The sequence below is a fragment of the Poromitra crassiceps genome, assembly GCF_964638095.1.
Source record: "Poromitra crassiceps genome assembly, chromosome: 22".
Lineage (NCBI taxonomy): Eukaryota > Metazoa > Chordata > Actinopteri > Beryciformes > Melamphaidae > Poromitra > Poromitra crassiceps.
Genome location: NC_139647.1, coordinates 11254728 through 11281231, shown reverse-complemented (window position 1 = coordinate 11281231; position 26504 = coordinate 11254728). Strand labels below are relative to the sequence as shown.

Sequence of the window (26504 nt, the reverse complement as noted above, 5' to 3'; positions counted from 1 at the left end):
AGCAGGTGTAACCAATAACATTAACGAGGGCCCTGGCACTGGAACACCTAAATGGAATGGAGCCACCATTAATGGTATTTGTTACATCTGCTTTACTTTCTGCTTTACCGCCTCAAAACGGTTGCTGTGAGATGGGTCTATTAAAAATTATTTTAGGCTACTAAGAGATTAAAAAACCTGAAAGCACTTTATAATTAGAACTTTGTGTGAATGAATGAATGAAAACTTTATTGCCCCTCAGGGAATTTGCTCTGCACAGAGAGAGCCCAAAAACATGAACATGACAGACAGGCAGGCAGGCACACACACATATAATACAAAACATGAGCATAATATACATGCATCATAAAAAAGCATCACACTTCATGACCAATCAAAAAGCACTAGGTGCATGATCAATAAGGGCTAAAAGATCAAACCAAAAAAAAAGAAAGAAATTAAGACTTGTTAAGCAGCTGAATGCTGCGTGGAACGAAGGACGTAATACCTCGTTTCGTTCTCATCTTAGGCATACAATACCTTCGCCCTGAAGGTAAGAGTGCATACTCAGACCATAGAGGGTGCTGTGAATCAGCTAGAATCTTTTGTGCCAATTTCCTGGTGTACTGGTCTGACATGTTGGTAATATTGCACATTGATACCCCGGTTATCTTACCTCCCAATTTGGCAACCCTGTGTACATGTTTAAGTGTTCATGTGTTATTATGGTTGTGTGTTATTTGTGGAGGGAGGGTGGTAAGGAAAGGGCAGGAGGCAGATGATCATGTTTGGATACAGGTTTATTATAATCTCTGGCTGCTATGTATGTTTTGTTTTTAAGGCGGTATATAATCTCAGGCTGCTAGGTGTGTTTTGTTTTTAAGGCGGTATATAATCTCAGGCTGCTAGGTGTGTTTTGTTTTTAAGGCGGGATACAGGTTTATTATAATCTCTGGCTGCTATGTATGTTTTCTTTTGAAGGCGGGGTCTGGAGACAGGCGCGGCAGCCACACCCCAACCTTTCCCCAAGATGGCTCGCCCTCTCCGAGTGACCGAGAGGTAAGCATGGCATGAGCCTATGATAGAGGTGTCATTAATATGCTTGTGCTTATAGTGCGGGCTGCCTGCAGGAGTGGAGCACTCTCTCTCCCCACCCTACTTTATAATCGTCATCTTCAGTTATTATCAAATACACCTCAGTCATATGGGCAAGTTCACAAAATCTGTCGTGCACTTTATTACTCTTAGGATCCTCTTAATAAAGCGTTTTTGATCACTCCCTCTTTGACTGCGCGCTGTGCTAGCAAGTAACAGTTAAATCGATGACAAGTCCATGTGGGGTCTTACGTTTCCGAAGAGGGCAGGCTGTGATGACCTGTTGAATGCCAATGCCCATTCTCAATCCTAAATGTAAACTGTTTAAAGAGTCTTATCCCTCTGCCCCCCATTCTGATTACACTTGGATTGCGTAATGATAATAGAAGCGGATTATTCACATTGACAGTCATTGTAGATGTTGCATTACTTATCTATCAGTGTTTTGCTTTAAGACAACACATGGGAATCACCACGGGGCTCCCTTAATCGATTTATCAGAATCACATTGTGACAATGTTTTTGCAATATTCTGAGTATTGTGATTAGATACTGGGATGTATTGTGATTTATCACCTTTTTCCTTCAGTTGATTCAGTTGTTGCGGCCTTTTGTTAAAAACTTTGCACTATAAATGAAAGGTCAACACCTGGCGTCACAATATCACAATGAGATATTCCAACAGCCTGCAGCTGTTTAGAGCAGAAGTTGAATGATCTTCGTCCATTATTATGCTAAAACAGCACCAACAAAACCACATTCTCCACCCTAGGCAAAAGCAGTGAGAAGGCCATTTTGTTTGTGGAGAACAGGCCATATTTCAGCATGCAAATTAATTATTGATCAGATGTATCCTCCTTTCAGAGTTTTCTCCTCTAATGAGTTGGTGCAGTTCAGTTCCCCCTCCCAGCCATCTCTGTTCATTGGTTAGTACATGCCATTTTTAGTGTTGCTTAGATATGGGTGTTGTAGGGTCTTTGCTGTTTGATCTTTAGATCAAAAATGGGCCTGGCGTATTCATCATAATTCATTCATGAAGAACCTGCTCCATTTTGACACGGCAGACTGTGAGGCCCAACTGGAATAGTGGAAGTGTAGCAGGCTACCTTTTTGGTCAGGTTTCAATAGTCTTCGTTCTCTCGTGTCCTTTGGGAAGCAGAGGCTCTCTCATAGCTTGGGCCCATGTGCCTTCAACTTCGAAGCTTTCTCATCATCACCACACCGCACCTTTGATTTTTCTCTCAGTCTTTAACCCTTTGACATCACTGAGAGTTTGGTCATTTTCGAGAATACAAGACTACAGAAACAAATGTTTTGTTAAGTTCTATGACTTGAGACTACCTCCAGAGATGTCAAATGGTTATTCATAACATTGATGTTGATTGGGTGTTTCACTTTTACCCCCCTTTCTCCTTTTTCTTCCTCTTTCATGTACCCTCTCTGACTCTCTCTCTCCCGCTCTTTCTCTCCCTCAGTCTCTCTCTCTCTCTCTCTCTCTGACTGACTCTCTCCATCCATCTCAGTCTCTCTGGCCAGTCTGTCTAGAGAAGAGTCTGGATAGTCTGGCAAGACGGTTCCCCCTCAACGCAATTTCACACTCATGGTGTTGTTTTCTCATTGCTTTCTGTCTCCCTCTCCTCTCCACCCTGCCTGTCGTCCCCGTCACTGCACTGACGGGGGTCAGATGCTGGCCGGGATGATAGCCGAGCCCGCTTTTCTCTCTGAGTATACTATCTTTGCTCTGGACCATTCAAAACGACCCCAAACGGCCCAGGTAGCCAGTGTGGTGAGTGTGTCCTCACTCCATGCCTCCTCCCTCTCCTCTGCCTCCTCCTGCCCTGTTCCTTCCTCGCATCTCAGTACCTTTTTGGGGGGACTACAGTAGGTAGAGGATTGTGACCCAAAAGCAGGGACAGCTTGTTCCCTGCTCTCTTTTGTCTCTTCCCCGTTCCCTTTGGACGTAGTAACCAGAAGGCATCTCACGTCTAGGCTAACCTTGCATCTAATGGGAGTGATGGTTTAGATATTGTGGGATAGAAGCTTGTACGTGCTTTCTGCTGGTTTATTACCCTTCAGTTATTCTAATCTGTCAGAGAACTGAATGTCACCCCCCTTGTCTTTAGGTATCCTTTAGCTTTTAGCTGCTTGCCTTTTAGACCCTCAACCTCCTCTCTATTATTATGTTGAGTTGTTGACTGATGGCCGCCTTTTCCCCCACATGTCTGTTTATTTGGAGAGTAGAAGTTTTCATTGTATAGCCGCGGGCTCTTTACGCCGTGGAAATGGTCAATTTCTTCTAACTCTAACTTTTCCAAGTAAACAAACAGACCGGAGCACCTTGGTATGTGCCCTTGTGGAGTGCATACCATAGAGCAGAATGGGTGTTGTTCATGATGTGTGAGGCAGAAAGCAGGCTGGAGGATGATAATGAACAATGCATTGGGAACACTTGAAAATCTGTCATTTGGTACGACCCATTTTCAATATAACGTCGTTAAAATAAATTATTGCATAATAATAGTTGCAAACAAGAAAGAAATTGAACATGGTCTTTTTTGGACAGAAATGACATTTGGAAAATCAGTATTCCATTCATTATTGTATGCAAATTTTATATAAATGTATGCATCTGCTTTGATAACATGATTTATTTTACTATTTGACATAAGATGTAATAGAATAAAGACTTGCATTCTTTCGGTGTTTAATTTAAAATCGTATTTTGGTCACTCGGTAACAGTTGCTTCTGAAGAGAATATGGGTGCTTCTTCACCATGAAAATCTAATTTAAAATGCTGAATTTGGTTGTTTACTCTCGCCCTCTATATTTAGCGCTGGTACAGTTTAAAATGTTATGCTGATACTGATTTAATATATCAGCCAAAGGAGTTGAAGTAGATCAGACATATTTGTAGGTAAGATAAATATGAATAATTCTCACTTGTTCTGCCTAAGGCTAGTGGCCACAGTGAATAATGTCATTGATGTTTACTAGCTCCAATAAGGACATACTGGTAATGTGGGCAAATTAATGGTATGTCTTTCTGGACTCTGGTGTCACTATTATTATCTGTGAGGATTCATGTTCTCTGTTGCCTCTTAACTTCTGATTGCATTTAAAAGGCAACAAAAGGCTTTCCAAATTAGCCTCAATTTAAGACTTTCTTCTGTTGAAGTCTCCAGATTATAACCATCAGTGTCACTGTCAGTCAATTATCGCATGATATCTGGAGCATGTATAGCATACAACGAGTGTCATTGTCATGACTTTTAATTAGCTGCACACTTCTAAAATTAGACACCGAATCTTCATGATTTCTCATCTACATCTTTACAAATCATCACCATATTTTAGAAAGGCCGAAGCCTTTCTCCAAGTGTCTTTGTCCTCAGTATGAGAAATGTCAGTCATGTCATACATTTTCAGACACAAGAGACACTTGTAAACTGTTTGTCTGTGAATTGATGTGTCAACCACAAGTGTACTATGGCACAATAAAAGCATTTTGCCATTTAATCTTGGATGGGCAAATTTGCTGTGTAATTGATCTGGTTTGCATTTTGCGGTGTAGCCTCTGTACTTTTATTCCCCAAGTCTTCTGTGAACGGTCAGGGGGAAAAAGTGGAACGTTTTACACTGGCCAAGTCAGTCTCCAGACTTAAACCCTATTGAGCAGCATGCATTTCACCTGCTAAAGAGGAGACTGAAGGGAGAAACCCCCCCGAAACAAACAACAACTGAAAGAAGCTGCGGTGGAAGCCTGGAAAAGCATCACAAAAGAAGAAGCCAAAGGTTTGGTGATGTCAATGGGTCGCAGGCTTGATGCAGTTATTGCAAGCAAAGGATTTGCAGCTAAATATGAAGTATTATTCACTTTAATCTATTTTAGGTCTATCTGTTCCTATAATTTTGCTCACCTAAAAATTGCGTGTTCCTTTACAAAAGCTGCTATCTTCTAAGTTGTTTATGTCAAACCCAAATGTTTTCAGTGTACAGCAAAAATAAAGGAATTGGCCTAGCTGTTCCAATAGTTTAGAGGGGACTCTATATAGCAGATAGCATACATATAGCCATACATTATGACCAAAGTATCGAGATAAGAGCCATTCTTAAACTATACATGTACTGAGACTGATCCTGGAATTGACCCAGGAGTGACTCTAAAATCTTGATTGTTTTGTAGAACATCCCAGAGGATGAGGAAGGAGTAGCTCTTGGAGCTGCTGGACAAGGGAGGAGAAAATCTGCTTACTCTGACCCCGCTTCTTCTAACAAGCCGACTAAAACCAACCAAGCTGCTTCATGTTCACACACTCCTGTTTGGACTCTGTGCTCTTGTACTACAGCCGCATACAGCACCACCAACTAAAACCTCTTTTCAATTCTAAACACTGGCTCCTCTAATTGAGTTTGACGGTTTGTTTGTTCTGACCTCGTTGGCTGTTCGGTAGAGTATCATTTTAACCCCTTTTCGTTTTAACGCGCAGTAGAGATGCCTTCGTTTTGTGTATTTTTAACCCCTCTGTTTTTTCCAAGTTGCATGAGGGTACCCGTTGCCCCTGCATTGCTCCCAGCAATACTAATATTGCTTCGTCCAGAGTAATCAGGGAGTGTGGCACGCTGGGTGTGGATGACTAAAGGGGCCCAGGACAAGGCCCAGGCACACTCCTCTTTACTCACTTATATACTATTATTTCTCTGCAGAGTGCCTCTAAAGGAGGCGGAGCTACAAGGTCTCCCAGAGGCAGCTTTAATGGAGATGGCAGCTCTTCTCCTCGGGTAAGTGTAGTGCATCACGCAGTCTCCCAATCTCCTCCGTGAACTTCAAGTTCATGCTCTCAAAATGCTTTTTGTGGTTAATGTAGCGTCGTCGTCATCTCTCATAATGTAATTTTCTCCTCGAATGAATGACATTTGCAAAACAGCGAGAGGAGCCCCAGTCGTTTGCCCAGAAACTGCAGCTGAGGGTTCCCTCGGTGGAGTCTCTAATTCGTGGCGGGGCCAGTCGGGCGGAAACTCTCTTCCGCTCGCCCTCGAAAGAGAGCCTGGTGCGCAGCCCGTCGCGCGACTCCCTGACCGCCGTGGGCGAGAGTGAGTCGGGGGCGGTGCCGACCTACGACCCCCCTTCAGACATCGAGAGCGAGGCCGAGGACTCGCCGGGGAACACAGAGTCTCTGTCCAAAGATCAGCTGTTGCATCGCCTGCACAGGGTGGAGAGGAGCCTGGGAAACTACAGAGGGAAATACTCTGAGGTGAGACTCCACCATGACACTCCTCCCCCCCCAGGAGTAAGAGGTGGCATTTGTAAACTTGTTCAGCGTCATGATAATAATATCATGAGAGAAATATGATGTCCTCTCTCTCTGTCTGTCTCTTTCTCACTGATTCTCTCTAAACATCAGTATACTCACCATTTTTTATTCTTCTTCTTATTTCTCTTTCATGCAGCTGGTTACTGCATACCGAACGGTACAACGAGATAAAGACAAAACCCAGGTAAGCTGCAGTGTCAGCTAATACTCTGTGTTTTGTGATGTTGATAGTTCACACTCGGGTTGTTCTTTACCCAGGAGCTTTCTCATCCTTTTCAGCTTTCATTTTCAGAAGTACCTCCTGTCATAAACTGATCAGGTGTATGTTGCTTCTGTCTTCCCCCCCCAGGTCATCCTTAGTCAGAGTCAAGATAAAGCTCTCCGCAGGATAGGGGAGCTGAGAGAGGTATACTATGTCTGTGGCCAGAGTGTGTGTGACCCTTGTTGTCTCCCGAAGTCGATATCTCTACATTGTGTATCTCTTTCATTTGGGCTATCAGAAGAGAGACAGGTGTAAACGCAAGTGCCAGTAATCACAGAGGACTTTGCACTCCTGAACTTTTCTTTTAAGATTTCATCACATCCCAGGTAGCACCGACATAATAAAGCAAATTGAAGAAAGGAGAATCTGGAGCAGCTCGGACTATTAAGTACCTTTTTATTTAGGTGCAAAAGTTACAGACAATGTTTCAACGCCAAGTGGGTCTTCATCAGGTCAGATTCTTCTTTCTTCAATGATGCTGCGTCCCTCCTCTGTGATGCACCGGACCTGCCTTTACAGCTGAAGCGCGGCGGGACTCTTTCTCTACATAATGTATAAAGCAAAATCTTCCTCTAAAAACATTGTTTTCATTATAGCTTCTGATTTAGATTATTGTCTTACAAAAGAATAAAACTGTTGGGGGCTCCGTTTCAAGGTTTTATTGCACCAACTCTAGTGTCAGAGTGCCTAGACTCGAGACTAGTCGGTGCAATAAAACCTTGAAACGGAGCCCTGCAGTGTGCGAGCAGTTTTATTCTTGCGCCTGCCGCTTTTTGGTTTGGATGTGTGTTCACTCTTGCTTTTTACTAGTCTTTGTGTGTCAGTCTTTGAACTGCGAATTCCCTGAAAGAAAATCGAAATAGTTTAATGCATGAACTTTAACTTATTTGGCGATCTGTAGGAGCTGCAGATGGACCAGCAGGCCAAGAAACACCTACAGGACGAGTTTGATGCCACCCTGGAGGAGAAAGACCAGATGATCACCGTCCTCCAGACCCAGGTGCGTGCGTGGGAGTGTGGATAATGTGTGTTGGAGACATCGGGGTCAAAGCCACACACACACACACACACACACACACACACACACACACACACACACACACAGACACAAATGACTAACTCATCTGCTTGAGCATGGCAGTAACAGTGCCAGGGTTTTTAACCCCACTCAGAGCAATTTAGAGAGAGAGTGGCGTCAGCCGAGGACCAAAATGCGTGACTCATTAGCCAATGAACAGCCAGGAAGGGGTCACGCGCTACTTTTGAATGCTAAAATAAAGCTGATGATGTACAATTTGATTCTAACAAAAAAAAACTTTCAAAGTACAACACAAACTGTCCATTTTGCTGCAACTTGACAGTGCTGCTTAATCCAGAACCTTACTTCCTGGAACTCTTGAGAGTAAAAAAACTGGTCCATTGGAGTGAATGGAGATGTCGCGACTCTTCTATATACACGGCTCTGACCCCACTGATGCCACCCATGCTAAACATTTTACTTACTTAAAATAACACATCTTGGGTCTTGCATACAAAGACTTGTGTGTATAACAGCAACGACGACAACGTCTACTTATTGAAGAACACCTATTGCAACTGAGCTGCAAAGCGGTATGGTGCAGTATGAATAAAACATGAACAATCAATAAAGAAGAGAAGTTATAAGGCGATGCACAGGCCAATGCATAAATAATGTGCCAAAACAAACATCATTGATCCCAGAACTGTTGAGGCTTCTTCTTTACTAGCTGTGGTTTTGGCTGCTTCCTATCAGGTCGCTCTGTTGAAGAAGCGATGCAAGTCTGGTGGTGCCCTGCCCCCTGAGGGTGAGGTTCCCCAATCTGAAGATGCGGTGGACTCTGCCTCTGCCCCTCAGAGCCCTTCCAAGGAGCCAGGAGGACCAGAGCTTGGAATCACCCAGGGTAAAGCATGCATATTTATTATATAAGCATATGTAATAATTTAGTTATATATCTCTCTGTGAAGTCCAAATGACAACTTGAAGGCTCTTGGGTATTATATGAGATTCTTCTATTGAGTTACTATTCAGCATCTATCTAGTTCAGCCATTCCCAATCTTAAGAATTCCGCCGCACCCTTTGAAATCTGAAAATGTTCCGGGGGGGCCACCCAACCCTTTAATCACAACTCTCATCAACACACTAAGACTAAGATGAAGTATTTCTCTATATTTTGTATTTCATAAACAGAACATGTGAAGATGGGCATATGGCACTGCAGTGCAAATTAATAATCCATCCACATACCCCAAAAATTGCCAACATTTTCTACACCCATAAGTAGGCCTATTTGTGTGCATAAGGGCTGTGCACATTGGACCTGTGTATTTGGGAAGCCAGCGCATTTCTGCAATTCATTCTCTATGGTAAGGAGACGCTAGGAGGGCTCCTCTTTCAAGGACCGCACCTGGTGTTTAAGCGCTCTTGGCGGCTAGTGTTTTTTGGCGGAGCGCTCTGGACGTCTCAAGCTGAAAAATGTTGAACATTTGGCTGCTCGTCAATGTCACTCCTCCTACCTCGTCTCCTCGCAGGGGGATCTTCAAAACTCCGCTGCTGCCAGAATTGCCAATAATCTGGTTTTCATGTTTACAGTGCGAACAATCGACAACAACAAACAAAACTAGCTAGCTGGCTTCCGTATGTGTGATCGTTGCATCCTGAACTGTACTGCGTGCGACGGCAGGGGAAAACAAAACCAAACACACACAAAACGCTCTGTGCGCTGTTTGGTGCGCATTGGAAGCGCTCTCGACATGATTTCCAAAGCGTTGGAATGTGAAAACTACAGGTCTATTGTGCACAGCTGCTAACACAGATGAGATATTTATTGAGAGAAACTGTGATGAGCAACAGAAGAAGAAAAGATCGATCCACAAGCTATTAATGCTATATATACTGTAAATGTCTCAGTGGACATACATTTGGCATTACTGTTCAAATGAAGAATAACATGTAATTGTTTTATTGTTATTGTTATTGTTATATTGGTTCTGATTACTTTTTAATTGAAAATATTTAATCCTAAATGTTTCATGCTCATTTCAAACGTAGAAATAAAAAAACGTGTCATTTGTAATTTTACTAAATTGAAAATTAAAACTTGTTTAAATGTAAATGCATACCTGCTGAGGCTGTGAAAAATGCTACCTTATGCATCTCGCGGGCCCACCTGCAGTAACCTTGACGGCCCACACTTTGGGAATCACTGAATTCTAGTTGTTCTGTAGTCATTTTGTAACTGTTGCACTTTGCCTTCTGAGCAGAAGAGGGCAACAGTGATCCAGCCAAAGTGACGGAGGCACTGCAGAAGAGAGTGAAGAGGCAGGAAAACCTGCTGCAGAAGTGCAAAGACATGCTGCGTACACACAAGGAGCGCAGCGCCCAGCTGGGCAGCGAGAACGAAACCCTGCACGAACAGCTGCAGGAGAGACTGCAGGAGCTGGAGAAGATGAAGGTAGCTAGTCTGTTTATCAGTGACTAGAGGCTACTGACTCTGCTGGCCTTGTTCATACTGTGTTCATAATGTTTATTCCATAATATGGAAATCATGAAGGCATTTTTTTCTACCAAACTATCCTCTCAGTTGCTATATCATATACCCTTATACCCATTCCTACATTGCCCATAAGATATTTAAAAAAAACCGTTATCCAGATATTTCAAAGGAATTCTCTGGCTTCAGCCAGTTACTAGAAATTGATGTAGCGGTGAACTATAATTATGAAGAGGTTTGATGAAAGTGGGGCTGGCCTGATATGCTGCAAATCACTAAACAGTGTGTTTAGGCTAATGAATGTTCTGCTGTAAATCATCTTCCAGGGCCTTCATGGTCCACTGATAATGTATCTCCATTATCTGAGCGACACAGTGGAATGCTGTGGCTCTCATAGAGTCCTAACCTCCAAATGCTCTGGCTCGGCTCCGGGAGCAGGGTTCATGTTGTGTCAGCTTGACATAAGCATAATTTTATTTTTTTTAATATATTTCAAAACATTTTGCTTTAGTGGTGTCATGGTAGGTTAGTTTAGCGTGTTAGTTTAGTTTGTTTGGTCAAAAGACGACGTGACAGTTTGTCTGCGTCCGTAATGTTTGATTGGCATACTTGTGTGTGTTGGTATATTTCTGTGTATTGAGTCTGCATACTGTTTGGGAATAGGGCTTTTCCTGTGTCAGGAAGAGCAGAGGTTAACGGCCGCTTCGCCCTCCTAAGCAGCATGTCGGCATCCTGGAGCTGCTGGGCTGCGCTCTGCTCTGCTCTGCTCTGCTCATCCCCTGCCTCAGACAAACACCCAGTAAAACAAGACAGCTGTCTGCAGCTCCAGTCCTTCACCTCGGGGCTTTTAGACTTCATCATGTATGCCGGAACCATACTCATAATAGCATCAATGTTAGATCAGTGCTATAGATTTGTCTTCTTGGATATTGATAGGAACATTATAGGTGATAACAAATTATTTTCTAAATCTTTGAACATGATACTGTCAGTGCGGTGTAGATTAGTGGGTTTGGAGTTGACACTCAACCTCCATAGCAGCACACATCAAACAACCCAGCGTTTCCTCTTTAGTAACCACCAGTTAAACAGCAGTGGCACAGAGACATCGCTACTACAGGCCACTGCTGCTAACCTGGGCTATAATTTGGGTCTGCATTTTGGTTTAGCTGGGCTTTGGGTAGACGCTCTGCTTGCCTGGCTTGTGGGCGAGGCCTCCTGGGTGGTGTAGCAAGCATCTCTCATATTGAAATTGTTTAACTGGCTGTTAAAGTATACAGTATAGTCCACTAAAGACAACCGTTGGAAAATGCATAACAGGTTGTGTTAGTTGGATGAACATGCAGTATATATGCCTCATGACATTTTAGAATGGCCTAATGGTAATTCTTTTAAACGTTTTGGTGTGTTCATAGGAGTTACACACGACGGAAAAGACAAAGTTGATCACTCAGCTGCGCGATGCCAAGAACCTCATTGAACAGCTGGAGCAGGACAAGGTCAGTGAGGAGTTTTTTTTTTTAGGCTTTGGTCACATCTTGACTGAATGTCCTGCAGAACCTCTTGTATATGAACTACAGGCATGTTTTGACTTTGCCACTGAGTAAAGAGGTCAGAAACCTCGCAGTCCCAGGTTGTTGCTCTTAAACTTTGACCTCGGCTCTGCAGGATACATGGCAGCTCATAAGATCTCTTTGAGGAATGCTGGGAGCTGGAGCAATGTCCAAAACAATTACAGACCTAGAGCTTGATTCAGAGTGGGAGATACAGAGACGGTGCTGCTTGTCAAATCAAATTCAGTTTGAGTGTATACATTTGTATTTACACAGCCCCTGCAGCTAAAGGCTTCTTTTTCTGCTATGGGCTGTTGGCTTTTAGGGTATGGTCATTGCCGAGACAAAGCGTCAGATGCACGAAACTCTGGAGATGAAAGAGGAGGAGGTTGCTCAGCTACGCTCCAGGCTTCAGCTGGCTACTGCCCAGAGAGAAAAGATACAGGAGCAGAAAGAAAAGTCTGAGAAATCAGGTGAGAGAAATACACACACCTCTTCTCCGAATGTGCAGAGTAAACGTTTTCATAGATTTCTTGACGGTGCGTGTTGTGTTTTTCCTTCATAGCATTTGAAGAACTCGAGCGGGCCTTGGGGGTAGCCCAGAGGGCAGAGGAGGCCCGGAAGCAGCTGCAGGTTCAGCTGGAGGAGCAGGTGAACGAGGTGGAACGGGCTAATGACGAAGAGAGGAAGGGTTTGCAGCAGGAGCTCACCCGAGTCAAACAGGAGGTGGTTACCATCATGAAGGTCAGGAACTGACCGAAAACTCCCTCTCCTCTCCATTTATTTCCCTTTCAAACAGGACGTTTGTTCCATCGCTGTTTTTCTCCTCGCCCCATGAAGCTGTTTGCTTCTGCTTCTTTAATAACATCCGGAGGTGTAAACACATTTTAGCCTCGGTCCAGAGATCCTTTCCTCTCCAGCTGAAGTTACAATCATGATTACTTGTTTCTTCATTATTACACAGGTCTTATGAACAGGTTTTGACATCCGGATTTTGACTTGAAATGTGTGTACCGTTATTGTATACCGATGAATATCCCTCATTTGCTGCTAATCATTTCTGTTACTTCATAGTCCCACTCTATGAATTGTCTTAATAATATATACATTTTCACCCCCAGTGAGAAATAATTATGACTAATAAACAGTAACAATAAAAGTTGCCAGTTGAAACTATTCCAACACTGGCCATGGTGAGCCAAGCAATGCAAATATTGTTCATGCATTTTAATTATTGTAATTATTTTAATGTACTTTACCGATTTTATTATAGAAGTCATCTGAGGAAACTGTGGCCAATATGGAAAGACTCCACAATGAAGCACTGGCCGCTAAAGAAGAGGAACTAACTGCAAAAATCAACCAGGCTGTGGTGAGTGCTGATGATTTTTGTTAATTTAATTTGACCACATAATCACAAAATTGATGAATTACTCCCCCCCCCCCCCTCCCCTCCAATTTTAATTGACAAGCTGCTGTTTGTTTGTATTGCTTATTAGGAGCAATGCAAAGAGCAGTTTGCCCAAACAGCCAAGGATCGAGAACAACAATCTGCTCTGGCCCTGGAGGATGTAGAATTACAGAAGACCGCTCTGAGGGCAGAATCTGATAATAAGGTTCAAGATATACAACTAGAGCTGGAAGCTACGAGAACCGTAAGTTTTATCACCATCACGCAGATTTTGTGAGATTTATTTACATGGATAAGATGAACCTCTTGAGAAAAGTTGTTATTATGTACAGTACAGTTTGTTTTTGTTGTCTCAGTCGTGTATGAAAGGAATAACTAGTGACTATAGTATAATATAATATAGTATAGTGTAATAACCTAAGCAATTCTGATTGCAGAGAATACTAGAGCTGGAGAGCTTTCTGGAAAAGAGCTCCCAAGACGGCTCAATTCTGTCTCATGAGTTCTCCAGTCAGTTGGAGGAACTGAAGGCGAACCACAAAGAGCAAACATCTGCATTCGAGGAGAAGCACCAAGAACAGCTGCAAAAGCACAAGGACACCCTCACCCAGCAGCATAACATTGCTCTTGTAGAGATCAAGGAAAAACATAGAGTGCAAGTGGAGACCATCCTGAAAAATAAAGAGCAGCACTTGCAATCACACGTTGTAGACATGAACCAGAAGATGTTGGATAAATTGTCTGCAAAGCAGTCGGAGCTTGAGGCACTTTCCTCTGAGCTCTCTGAGGCATTGAAGAGTAAACAGCTTCTGGAGGAGAAGTTGAAGGCAGCCGAAGATGCTTATAGTGTCGCTCAGCAGACACTCGAGCAGAGGCTGCAAGATCAGGTGGCAAAGCACAACGCAGAGACTGAAAGTGTTATTCAGGAGCATGAACAGGCACTTGGAGTTATGGAGAAAACTCTAAAGCAGGAACTTAATGCAGTGAAGATTGTGTTGCAAGAGAAAGAAAAGGAGCGCTTGATTAGGGAAAAAACAGTGAAAGTTGAAAGAGATAAAGTTATGGATGCCATAAATATCAAGGCTACAGAATTGGAGGCGCTGAGCGAGAGTATATCGCAAGTCCAGTCTGAAAACGAGAGCCTGAAACAGGCGAATGCAGAGTTGAGTAAGATCACAGTGGATCTTGTTCAGTGTAAGAGTGATTTGAAAGACTTGAAGGATCAGTTGGAGGTAGCAACGGCTGATTGCAAACACAAAGAGGAGGCACTTCACCAAAGGATAAAGGAGCTTCAAGAACTCGAGCAGCAACTACAACAAACCAAGAAGGAACACGCTGAGCAGGTTGAATCGTATGGCAAAGAACTGAATGCTAAGCAGGAAGAAGTGAAATGCCTGAAGAAACAGCTGGAAGATGAGACAGCTGCACATGAGAAGAAGATTGAAAAGACTACAAAGGAGATGGAAGGGAAGCTGAAGGCACAGGAAGCAAAGATGGACAAGTTTAAACAGAAAGCCAAAGAAATGCAGGATAAATTCAAGAAAAAGGTTCAGGAGAATGAAGAAAATGCCAAGAAAGAACTTGCAAAGAAGGAGACAGAGCTCCAGCAAAAGGAGAAACAAGTTCAAGAGAAAATTCTAGAGATGGCCCAAAAAAGTTCACAGGGCCTCAGCAGTGCAATGTCAGAATTGCTGGCCAACCATAAGGATGAACTGGAGAAACTACATGTTACCCGTAAGCATGAGGTTGAGCAGCTGGAGCATCGTTGGCAAGAGAAGTTAGGACAACAGGAAGAAGATATAATGGAGAAACACTCACACATACTACAGGAGAAGGCACAGGAAGTGGAGGAGATTTCTCTGCAGCTCAGTAACAGCAGAGAGGAGAAGCAGCAAGTATCCCATGAGATAAAAGATTTGAAAGAAGACTTGGCAATTCGAGAGACCACTGTACAGAAACTGCAAGCAGAGCTTAGAGAAGCTGCAGTTAAGCTTGAAAGTTTATCTCAGGGTGAGGTATTGTTCAAAGAGCAAATGGAGTCAGTGGAGAGGAACCTTAACCAGGCTCTGAATGAGAGAAACTCACTCCAAGATCAGCTGAGCAAAACCAAGGAAGAGAACAGAGAGAAGTTAAAGGCTTTGTCAGATAAGTTTGAGGGAGCAGAGAAACACCTTAAAGCACTGGAAGCTTCCAGATGTAAGGAAGGTGAGAACCTGCAGAAGAAACTTGAGGAAAGTGCCATTCAGCTGCAAGACAAGGAAGCAGAGTTCCAGAAGCATTTAGTTACCCTCAGCAACCAAATGGAGCAGGTTCACGCTAAGGTGGAGTGTGGTACTAATGAACTCTGTGAAAGAGTTGAGTGTAGGATGAGAGAGCTCAAAGACAGAGTATTGTGTAATCAGAAAAAGGTAGGATATCTTAAAAACGTTATCCTTACTAAAGTAGACAGAATTTGCACTTTAGAGGAGAGTCTCCGGCAGCAGACAGAGGAGAATAAGAATCTATGCAGCTCACTAGAGCAGATGAATGCTCATACAGAGCATATCAAAGCCTTAACGAATGAGAGGGAGAGTCTACAAAGGGATGTTGACAATCACTCTCAGGCTATCTCTGACAAAGTTCTTGTAATCGAGGAGCTCGGTGAAAGAAACGAAACACTATCAGAAAGTGTGAAAACAAACGAGTTGCATATCAATAGCTTGGAGAGCATCATCAATGACTTGAAAACTCAGTTAGCAAGTAGCAAAATGGAGAAGGAGGAAGCCATAACGCTGTTGAACCAGCAGTATGAGGAGGAGAGGCAACAGGTTGTTGCTCAAATGGAGGAGACTGTTGAGAGATTGGAGCAGGAGAGAAAGTCTGCAATGGAGCAGGCCGACGCACTCAGGAACAGCCTCTCTGAGTTTGAAAATAAGGCAGAGTCTAAGTTCACTCAGAACCACAATACGGTCATGTCTCTGCAGACCAGGCTCGAAGACATGGAACGAGAAATCTCTGAAAAGAATGAAGCTTTGCAGAGGCTGACGGCCAGTATTGACAATCAGTCCATCAGCAAGTCTGAGATGGACCAGGCGTTGAGTGAGAAAGAGCAGAGGGTCAGTGCACTTACCTTGGAGCTTGAGAGCTGCAACTCTAGACTTGGTGAGCTTCAGGAGCAGTTGGCCTTAAAGACAAAGGAGTGTGAACAACTCATTGCTGACCTCAATCAGCAACACGGTATCAGGGAGGACGAAAGGAGAGAGTTCGCCGAACAGCTGCAGCAAAACCAGGCACAGTCCGCTCAGAACGGTAAAATGGACTGGGAGACAGTGGAAAAACTACACTCCCTGGAGAAAGAAAACCAAACGTTTAAACTAGAGCTTGAGAGTCAAACGGAAGCATTTGAAAAGATGAAAATTGAGGTTCTCAAGAGCAAGGAGGAGAGTCTGAAGGAAACGGAGGAGAGGTTATCTACAGAGAGTGCTAAGAAAGTATCAGAACTCAAGAGGAAAGCTGAGCAGAAAATTGGTCAGATTAAAAAACAACTAACCTCACAGCTTGAGGAAAGAGATCAGGCCATCAAGACTCTTGAGAACAGCTTGGAGGAACTCAAGAGGAATGAAGCATCCAGCAAAGTGCATATCGAAACCTTAGAAGAGAAAGGAAAGACACTCGAGGAAGCTATGGTCACGCTTAAAGAACAGCAGGAGAGGCAACTCGAACAGATTCAGAGCGATGAGAAAGAAAAGTCTTCAGAGGAACTGAAAAACATGTATGAAGAGAAGCTATCCACACCTCAAAGAGATACAGGACACCAGGAGGAGTCAAAAGCAGTCGAAACCGAATCACTCCTACAGGAAGTTAAGGCCATGCTTAAAGAAGCAGAAGAGCAGAATGGAAACCTCCTTGCTGAGATTAGTCATCTGAAAGAAGAGCTACTTAAAAAGGACGCACAGCTTGATCAACATCAGGCAACCATTTCTTGCCTAGACAAGCAGGGCCAGAATCCATTAGAACCAAAGGCCGGGGTCAAGATGGAGCGTAGCATTCTGACGCAAGAAGACGACGGTGATTCTCTGGAGTCCCTGAAGAGCAAATTGTCCGAGGTGAAGAATGAGAAGCAGAGGATCCAGAAAGACTTCACCAGGTTGCAGAAAGACATCCGATCATTGAGGAAGGAGCATGAGCAGGACCTAGACTATATGAAGAAAGAGTTGGCAGAGGAGAATGAGAAAAGGCTAAAGTAAGTTTAAGATTTTGATTAAATAAATGTAATTAAGCATTAAAAAATACTAGGCATGGGCACGGTGGCACAGTGGTAAGCGCTGTCGCCTCACAGCTAGAAGGTCCTGGGTTCGATTCCCTCCTGGGACGCTGTGAGCGCTGAAGGAGTGCATGCCCATCCGCATGTCCTCGAGTGCCCACCGCCCGTGTGGGGTCGTCAAAAGGGCCTTTCTGTGTGGAGTTTGCATGTTCTGCCCATGCCCCCTGGGGGTTTGCGTCATATAGGAACCCCACACCAAAACATGCAATATCCTGGTTGCTGATGGGGTGCCTCCTGTTCGGAGGGGAACTCGTTGGAATAGCGTGATCCTCCCACGTGCTATGTCCTACCGGTGAAGCTTCCCCTGTCAGGTGAAAAGAAGCGGCTGGCTACTGCCCATGTCTCGGAGGAAGCATGGAGCCAGTTTCGGCTCTCCCCAGATCGGCAGAGGGTGGAGCAGCAACCATGATAAATAAATTAAAATTAGCACTAATGGGGGATAAAAATGGGATAAAAAAAATCGGGGAGGGGGGGAATAAAAATAAATAAAAATAAACTAGGCATAAACATTTAAATGTGTGTTTGGGATAACCATGCTATCTTTATATCCCCTGTACCATCTATCCCCATAGGCTTGAGTTGGAAGATATGGAAATGAAGCACAATTCCGGACTGAAGCAGCTAATGAGGGAGTTCAACACACAAATGGCTTTGAAAGAGAGGGAGCTTGAAACAGCAGTGAAGGAGACTATTGGTGAGCTGGAACAAAATAATAAAATAGTGTTCACGGAATGAAACTGAGTAGATTCACGATTATGTTGTCTGTAGTCTCGCTGGCCAGCTCCCCCTCCCTTCCTCTCACGGAAGTGAGGGGAGGCTGGCAAGCGAGACTATGTTGTCTGTGAAGCGTGGAAAATGAGTCTGAAATATTTCCCTTCTGTGACAGTATGCTAAAACATCTTCTCACACAGTATTGAGGATCTTATGTGCGTTTTAGCCACACTGCCTTAAAAATGGAATATCACAGTAAATATGGTTGACTTCAATGTGCAGCAGCAGCAGGATGGAACAAATGGATGGACATTTATTGAAAAGAAATATGAAGGACTTTTTAATCTTCGACAATGGGTGGAACAGAATTAAGGGATCGTTGAATTTGGGAAAGTGTGTGTCTGAATTGCCATATGTTTTCTCAGTGGTTAAACCGTAATGCCTTCCAAATGGGATGTGAGTGAGTGGTTTGGAATATGGCTTTGGAGCTTTTATGTGATAACTCTGGCTCCTTTCCCTTTCCTCGGCACAGGCAAGGCCCAGAGCGTTGAAGCAGAGCTGATCAGTAGCCATCGTGAAGAAGCCAGTGATCTTCAGAGGGTGATTGCCCAGAAGGAGGACGACTTGCACAGAACGGTTCAGAAATATGAACAGGTTTTGCAGGTACTCTATAAAGATAAAGACGCTGCAGAAATGACAAAATGAGTTTCTCTTTCGTCTTTCTTAAAATATTAAATTAACTATGCCTTGGGCTATTTAACTGTTCCTTTATAACGTGTTAGTCGTTAATTGTATCAAATTACCAGCGGCACAAGATCTAGTTACTTGTAGCACTTCCTCAGATTCACCCCACTCCTCACAGTACCAAGTGAAGTCACAGTACCAGCTGGTAACCACCTTCCCGTAGTCTGCGGAGAACTTTACCGAAACATATACTGTATACATTAGTGTTGGGGGTAACTCATTACAAAAGTAACACATTACATGTAATATATTACTTTTAGCAGTAACTCAGTAATATAACTTATTACTTATAGGATTTCAGTAATATTATACCAGTTACTTTGTCAAGTAACTCAAGTTACAAATTGAGTTACATTTTATTAAATCAAAGCACATATTTAAAAAAGATACAATGATTTCCTAATCAAACTTTGTTTTTATGCAAATAACCACTATAGATGACAATAACAAAGGAAAAGAAGAACATTTAGAATTTTGGATTGTTTACACTGACTTCAAGGCGGTTGACATTATTTCTCGGGATGGTTCCGGGGCGGCAATGTCATTCTGCTGCTGCTGTTGTTTTGGTAAAAGTAATGCAAAAGTAGTGTAATAAGTAACGAGTCACTCTACACATACAGTAATATTGTAAAGTAACTTATTACTTTCAAATGAAAGTAACTAGTAATATGTAGTATATTACATGTTGAAAGTAACTTGCCCAACACTGCTTATGAATGAAACATACTGTATACCTTATGAATGCCTGCTGAATGATAGACATTTGGAACCTGGGCACAGCTTTTTTTAAAGTAAAGCTGTGTCGCTCTCCTCACTGACTCCCAACATCATTAACTCATTGAATGCCATGGACGTCCTTCGACGTCCAATTAAATAGTGACGTAGAATGCCACGGACGTCCTTCGACGTCCAATGCGTTTTTTGACGGTGGGACGTCGATCAAAGCCTTCCGCAGCTCCTGTACAACTATAGTAGCTATTGGAGGTGTATAACCTATTTTACGGACTCATTAGGTGGCGACAGTGCTTGCTCGGTGCAGTCCAGATTAGAGACAGGTCCGAGAAACAGCCTAAAAGCCGTGGATCAAAGACAACCCGATGCATGCTCCCAGAGCCATTTGCTCTGTCGCGGGAGCTGACATTGGCTCCGAACAGGAGTCAATCCGCGCTCACAACTGAGCCCCTCTGTCCCTGTCTGTCTGTCTGTCTGTCTGTATAGTTTCTCCACCCGATTAGCAGACAGGAAAGCAGCCCCTGACGCCAAACCATTCAGCAATCCGGGTTGGCTCTTCCCTGCTGTGGCGCTGAGAGCCGACAGCAGCACACAAACGCAGCACTCCGAAAATATAATGGTTGCGTGAGGCTGTGTGCAGTGTGGGGAGGAGTTTACGGGGGGAGGGGGGGAGGGGGGTGGTGCACGCAGGGCATCACACAACAACTACGTCACTACATCAGAAAATATTATCTTCAGACTCAGTGAATGTGCTTGAAATGCTGCATTTCACAAAAGGCGGATTATCTCAGCTAATAATTTGAAAAGCCTGAAAACGCTGAAAACAACCTATCTTCTCCGGCTCATAACTAAAGAACGGAAAATGGTATCAATAAACTTTTTTTTGCTGATGATACAATAGAGCCAGCTCGTTCTTGTGCGTGTTCGGTGTTTACATAGTAATATCACACAATATTCTGTGGGCCTCGAGAAATCACTGAAAACGCTCTGAAAACTCTGGCACTGGGAGCATCCGTTCTCCAAAAGTGGCTGGCACTGAATGAGTTAAAGTTGGGAGGTCTGAAATACGGCCGCCGGCAATTTGACCGGCATACTTGAGCTGTGATGCTGAGATGAAGCATCGGAAGTGACTCAGCCATTGTTCTCTTCTTCAGAGTCGAGAGGAGGAGATGGGAGACCGAGTGTGGCAAGTTCAGAAGGAGCTGGAAGACTTGCAAGCAAGGAGCAATTCTGGCGATCTCGAGGTGTGGTATTTCCGACGTACTTGTGTTCACTGGGTCATCAATGGCACAAGCAATTGCCATATCAGAGTAATGTTCTATTGACTCAAAGCAGATATTAGAAATATATATAGCTATTACAGTGGTAAAGGTTATATACAGCCCCAGAGGTTTATATTGCGATTCTGTTGAAGTCATAAGCCTTAACAATGGCCACCCGAAGATGAAATATTAGTTCTGTCAAATCTCCTCTGGGAAAGGCAGATTTTGACTCATGGAAGTCTGATGGAAGCATTACTGGTTCGGTAAGACATTCTTTTCCAGAAGCATTTTTTTCCCTCCATACCCCTAGGACCTTTAAGATACCTCATTATTGGAAGTTATAAAGACGTTTCTTTTAACAGACTTGACAGTTGTCAGTTATCTTCTCCTTTGTCCCGCTTCGTAATTGAAGGATCCTTTCTAAAAAAGCTCAGGCACAGTTAGCTTACATACTTTGCTCTGATCTTCAATGGTGTGGCTGCTCTCCAAAGCACGCCGGATGCTGTGAAGCTCATTTGAATCAGTCTGGAATGTTCTTCCTGGAAAACTCCGATTTGGGAGGCAGCAGTCCGCCTCAATCCCTGTTCCTAATTATCATTGTAAGAGGTGATCCTGGTGCCGTGGATTTATACTGTAGGAATTCTCTCAGGCAAACACTGACTGCATGCTGGAAAGGAGCCATACAGTGGAAAACTACTCGGGGGAGAAGTTTTACCCAGGTGTTGGGAGCGCCATGACACCCCCCGCATAGACTCTTCTATACCTTCACACAAGTCCAGATACACACAAACGCACAGAAACACACTGCTCCCCTCTGCGTCTCTTTGCTGCGTGTTTGCCTGGTGAGGTCATAACTTTATGGGGGGATTGTATTGGTTTATGCTCAGGAAGGCCTTTCCTCGCTCAGGGCCTCACAAACCATTCTTCATGTAGACAGTGGGTCACTGTGTCTCTGTTCAATATCCTCTGAGAGAGAGAGAGAGGGACCACAGGCCAATGCTCTCGACACAAGCTAGAGTCCACTTTAGTCTGCCTACACAACACATGGCAAATATTTGCTGTTCTGCCATTTACCAACTATAGTATTAGACTCTGTTTATTTACCCATTTAAAATTGGCGTATACTTGCATGTTATTGTGCTTTAAATACTGTATATATTATATAGTATGATATATTACCAATCCAATAAAACTTTACATAAATAATGCCAACAGCAGATTTAAAATATCTATTTTTTCCTTTTCTTTTTTCTTTTATTAGATGACCGCAGAAGAACTACAGGTAAGATTGTCGGTTCTGATCTCATAGTTTTCACTGTTGTGTCTATATTATCCAAAGATTTTTTTTTTTCTTCTAAAGAACCATGTAGCATTAATAGGCTTACTGTTTGTGTATAAATAAACTATTTGTTTGCAACGTACCTGCCTCAAATTGCCCCCTCGAGGGACTAATAAAAGTATTTTGAATTGAATTTACTTTTGCCTCCTACACAACAAATTTCAAGCCATTTTCCCCCCACCAAACTTTCCGATTCTCACGGTCTTTTATGTTCTGTCCTGCTCGTCCTCTCGACCGCAGGCTCAGCTCGCTGAGAAGACCACTTTGCTGAGCGAGGCACGGCTGAAGGAGCAGGGGTTTGTTGACCGAGTAAGTGTCGGGCCCTCCGCGTCCTCTGCTCGGGGACGAGGGGACACACACAGCACGTCCAGCAGATCCCCGTCCACTGTATTCCCAGGGTTCTGTTGCCCTCCAGCAACAAGAGCTACTGCTTTCCTGCTGCATCGAGTTAATTACACAGCACATCTGTTTACATTTGGCTTAACCTTATAAACAATTAGAGTACCCCCTCCCACTGGTTTTCTCACACACATCGTCATTCTCACAAATATCCCCCATAGATTAGCATTAAAAAAAATGCACTGCTCATAATCCCACGGAACAATTAGTATGGCTAATTCATAGAATAAAACCACTAGAGTGTAATAGTGTTTCTTTTTTTTTATTATCCTGTGAATTAATGTGTGTCTCCATGGTAGATCCATTCGCTCGAGGACAAGATTAGATGTTTCCACAAAAACTCTGTTGTAACTCACCTTGGGAGCACATTCAAAGGTAATGTAAAAAACCCCACAAATGACTCAGTCCTGCATTTTCGGGCAATTTAATTTCCGGTTTGTGTGCAACGAAGATGCTGTATGTAACGCATGATGAGCCTTTACCGCATGATGAGTGAATGGAACATGCACTCCTCATTCTCATCACAGGGAAGAAAAAGTACACTGACGCCATTGATTTCATAGACGATTAGATTCCGTGTTGTGATGTGACGTCTGGGAAGTGTAGTTTAACATGCACGTCCCTAAAGCCCAGCTGCTCTGCAGGTTCTGGGAGAGCGGTGTTTTAGCACACCGCCATCAATCAGCCTAGCTACACACATCCGTAAGACGGGACGGGAGAACTGTGCCGTGTGTGTTTATGTGTGTGGACGTGTGTGTGTGTTTATGTGTGTGGACGACGTGCGTGTGTGCTTTGGGGGCTTGACTGAATTCTACCCTCGTCTTAGACCTTCCCTGCTGGTGTAATAAAGAGAATCTCCTGTCAGAAGGGGTGGCTGTAAAAAAGTCATCCTCGGATTTAATGGGTTTTGCAGATTGCGGTCTTAACGTTTCCCACACAAAACCACGCGGCACACAGATTTTCCCCCTCTGCACCCGATCGTCCCCGTTCTATTCCAAACGCACAGATCTCAGAGCGAATACAAGCCTATAAAGTGTGCTGCTCTCATCACCAGTGTGTTTAGCCTCTTTAATCCTCCTCCAGCCTGCTTGGATTCTCTACCCACTTGCAGTCATTGTGGTTCCAGGTTAGAAGGGCCGATGGCAAAGCTGTTGATAACTGGTTTGGGGTCTGTTGGCTCCCTCCTGGGCGGCGTGGTGGGCTCAGCTGGGGCGACATGGGGGTCAACAGGACAAAGGCTAGGGGATTTATTGGCGGGCCATTTCTTCACGCCTGGTGATCAAAGCGATGTTTGCGTTCCCCTATCACCTCGACCTATCCGCTCATCTCGCTGTCTCTGTTGGCACACCCAGGGACATTTGCTGTCATCTCTAAATGGCTATTCCAGAGAGGCAGAGGGCAAGCGGGTGTTCAGTAGTCTGTGCTGGCTCTTCCACTGCAAGGGCCGGATGATTAGGGGAATCCGTAGTCTGAGTGTTATAACACGTTATAACATAGTTTCCCATTCATACTTGTTCCGTTTGTTTTTGAGTGGGCGGATAATGGTATAATATAGCTGTGTATTAAAATGTTGTTTCTTAGCCTCTTGCAATATCAGAGTGCTCATGCTGAGCCTAGCCATTCTTTCCTGAGATTGTAGCGGGCGCTTAATTTGAACCCACGCCTGTGCTTGGAAGTGTGTGTTTCGGTGTTTGGTTGCCAATACAAAGATGATGCTATTTAACAAAACAAGTCCCAGAATTCAGCTGGAATGTGAGAGCTTGATGATGATGATGATGATGATGATGTTTTAAATCTGGACAAATAAATGAAACAATTTACAGTTACAAAGCAAATTCTTATTTATTTATTTATTTATTTATCCATTTTTATAAGGACCTGCGTGCTGATTTAAATAATCCCTTTTTTATTTTGCCAAGGGAGTGGTTTAACAAGGCATTTTGTACGCACATTAGTGTGTGTAAAAATGGATATATATACGACATGCTGCAACAAATGATTGCATCATGCAGTAAATCATATGAAATGCCAATGGTTGTTTACAGTATTGACCAAGTGTGCATTAGATTATAGTGTGACCGACTGGTGCTCAAATTGTTGAAGCTTGACTTGTGGTTGTTTTTCCCCAGACCCTGGATTCAACAGCGCAGATGCTCTGTCAGAACCCACTGAGTTTGAGTACCTGAGGAAGGTGTTGTTTGAGTACATGATGGGGCACGAAACAAAGGTAAGGCTTCTTTCTTGCATTATTATACCCATTCAAAACACCATTGATCTGATCATATTTAAGTGATTTACCTCCCACCAGCCCTCAAACTAAGTTAATTTATGTTTTGTTTGTTTTTTAGCTTAGAGGCCATTGAACTGCATCTCCGCCCCGTACAAAAGTCATATTGTGTCCAGTTTAGTGGCGTCCAATTAACAGCGCTGTCCCTATTAAGAGTGCTGTTGACATGGTCCTAAAGTCAGCGGGGTTTTCCCCAGCCCCCTCAGTAAACAGTTAGGCTTTATGGCAACACGGCAGGCCCTCCCTGTGTGAGAGGATGTCCCCCAGGCTGCCTGCTAGCCCATACAGCTCGCATGACGCAGACTTTGCCATTTTAAGACTTACTGGCCTTGTTTAGTGTTAGTCGAGCGGTTAGGTTCCCTAAACAGCAGCCCTGTTTCTGATTAGGCCTGTCTTTATGGGGAAATGCATGCGCCCTGGCAGATGGGTCTGGAATTGATTATGCAGATAATAGGGTTTTTTGTCTCGTTGGGCTTTAATTGTCTCAGAACGAGCTTGATTTGATTGGGTGCTGGTGTCAGGGGTAGGTGCCGGGTGCATCTGGTGTTCATGTGAGCGGAGTATTGGACATCTGTAGTACAACAAGCAGCACTTGTGTAACGGGAATGAACAAAATAACACGGACCACATAGACCACAGTGATGAAACCCCACCTTTTTAAGATGGAAGTTCAAGGCCGTTTTTGACGCAATCCTTATTTTCCGTAATAGCAGCTCATCTCTTTTATTTGTCTTTGTTTCGCTCTTCGCCCACAGACGATGGCCAAAGTCATAACCTCCATGCTCAAGTTCCCTCCAGACCAAGCGCAGAAGGTTCTTGACAAAGAGGACTCAAAGGCAATTGTAAGCATCTGTTTCTTTCATGAGATGATTCAGCACCAACTCACCTCAGTTCTCCAACTACTTTTACTCTTACAGTACATTTATTATATGAGAACAAGTCTTCCATTGATCCATTGATATCTGAGTAGATAAAGCCAAGTAGAGGAAACTCCCAACTGTTCGTATATTAGCTCTATTGTGTGAACATTACCCATATCGACAAAACACTGGCAAAGAAAAGGTATGCCTTTATATTGTAGGTAACATGGAAAAATGACATTTGAATGCTTCAGGTATGTGAAAGAATATGAAACTCATGTACAGTGTCAGGCAGCCACTCCCAGCCGGGTCCCAGCTGGCTGCCAGCCGGCTGCCATAATGAAGAACTGAACTTTGTTACACCATAAGGGACACTTGTTAGAGGAACTAAGGACATTTATATGATTTATTAAGAGGTTGAATCGGTTTAACTTATGTTAAGTTTAAGTCTTTAAGTTAAAGGAGAACTTCACTGAAAAACAATGCAGATTTATTTTGCACATGAGCTCAACACACATCAGGGTGGGGAATTTCGTTGTTTTAGGGGCAAGGCCATTTGGCCTTTCGGCGTCGCATATTTGTTTTAGGGCACAAGGCCACATGCCAGGGCACAAAGGCCGTTGCTCTATTGACATCATGAAGAGCGATTCCTCTGAAATGTGTGTTAAAATGAGCCGATTACACATCCTTTGCATAGGGCAGGTTACATTAAACTGAGACCACTGATGCTTTTAAAACAAC

At 43.6% G+C, this 26504-nt stretch overlaps 1 protein-coding gene across 3 annotated transcripts in view; it reads left to right on the top strand.

The window, feature by feature from the left end:
• Positions 1-26504, top strand: part of golga4 (golgin A4) — a 29354-nt gene that overhangs the window by 1383 nt on the left and 1467 nt on the right. The window contains exons 2-23 of one of the 3 annotated variants that reach the window (XM_083658411.1): positions 961-1038; positions 5780-5854; positions 6001-6327; positions 6524-6571; positions 6737-6793; positions 7551-7649; positions 8424-8571; positions 9933-10123; positions 11578-11661; positions 12041-12188; positions 12281-12441; positions 12989-13087; positions 13215-13370; positions 13564-17348; positions 18002-18123; positions 18673-18803; positions 20771-20860; positions 22140-22160; positions 22458-22526; positions 22916-22991; positions 24746-24843; positions 25659-25745. In XM_083658411.1, the coding sequence (XP_083514537.1) occupies positions 961-1038; positions 5780-5854; positions 6001-6327; positions 6524-6571; positions 6737-6793; positions 7551-7649; positions 8424-8571; positions 9933-10123; positions 11578-11661; positions 12041-12188; positions 12281-12441; positions 12989-13087; positions 13215-13370; positions 13564-17348; positions 18002-18123; positions 18673-18803; positions 20771-20860; positions 22140-22160; positions 22458-22526; positions 22916-22991; positions 24746-24843; positions 25659-25745 (6150 nt within the window). Of the gene's footprint in view, positions 1-960; positions 1039-5779; positions 5855-6000; positions 6328-6523; positions 6572-6736; positions 6794-7550; positions 7650-8423; positions 8572-9932; positions 10124-11577; positions 11662-12040; positions 12189-12280; positions 12460-12988; positions 13088-13214; positions 13371-13563; positions 17349-18001; positions 18124-18672; positions 18804-20770; positions 20861-22139; positions 22161-22457; positions 22527-22915; positions 22992-24745; positions 24844-25658; positions 25746-26504 lie in introns of all 3 variants that reach the window. The other 2 variants (XM_083658410.1, XM_083658409.1) reach the window with 2 other exon arrangements.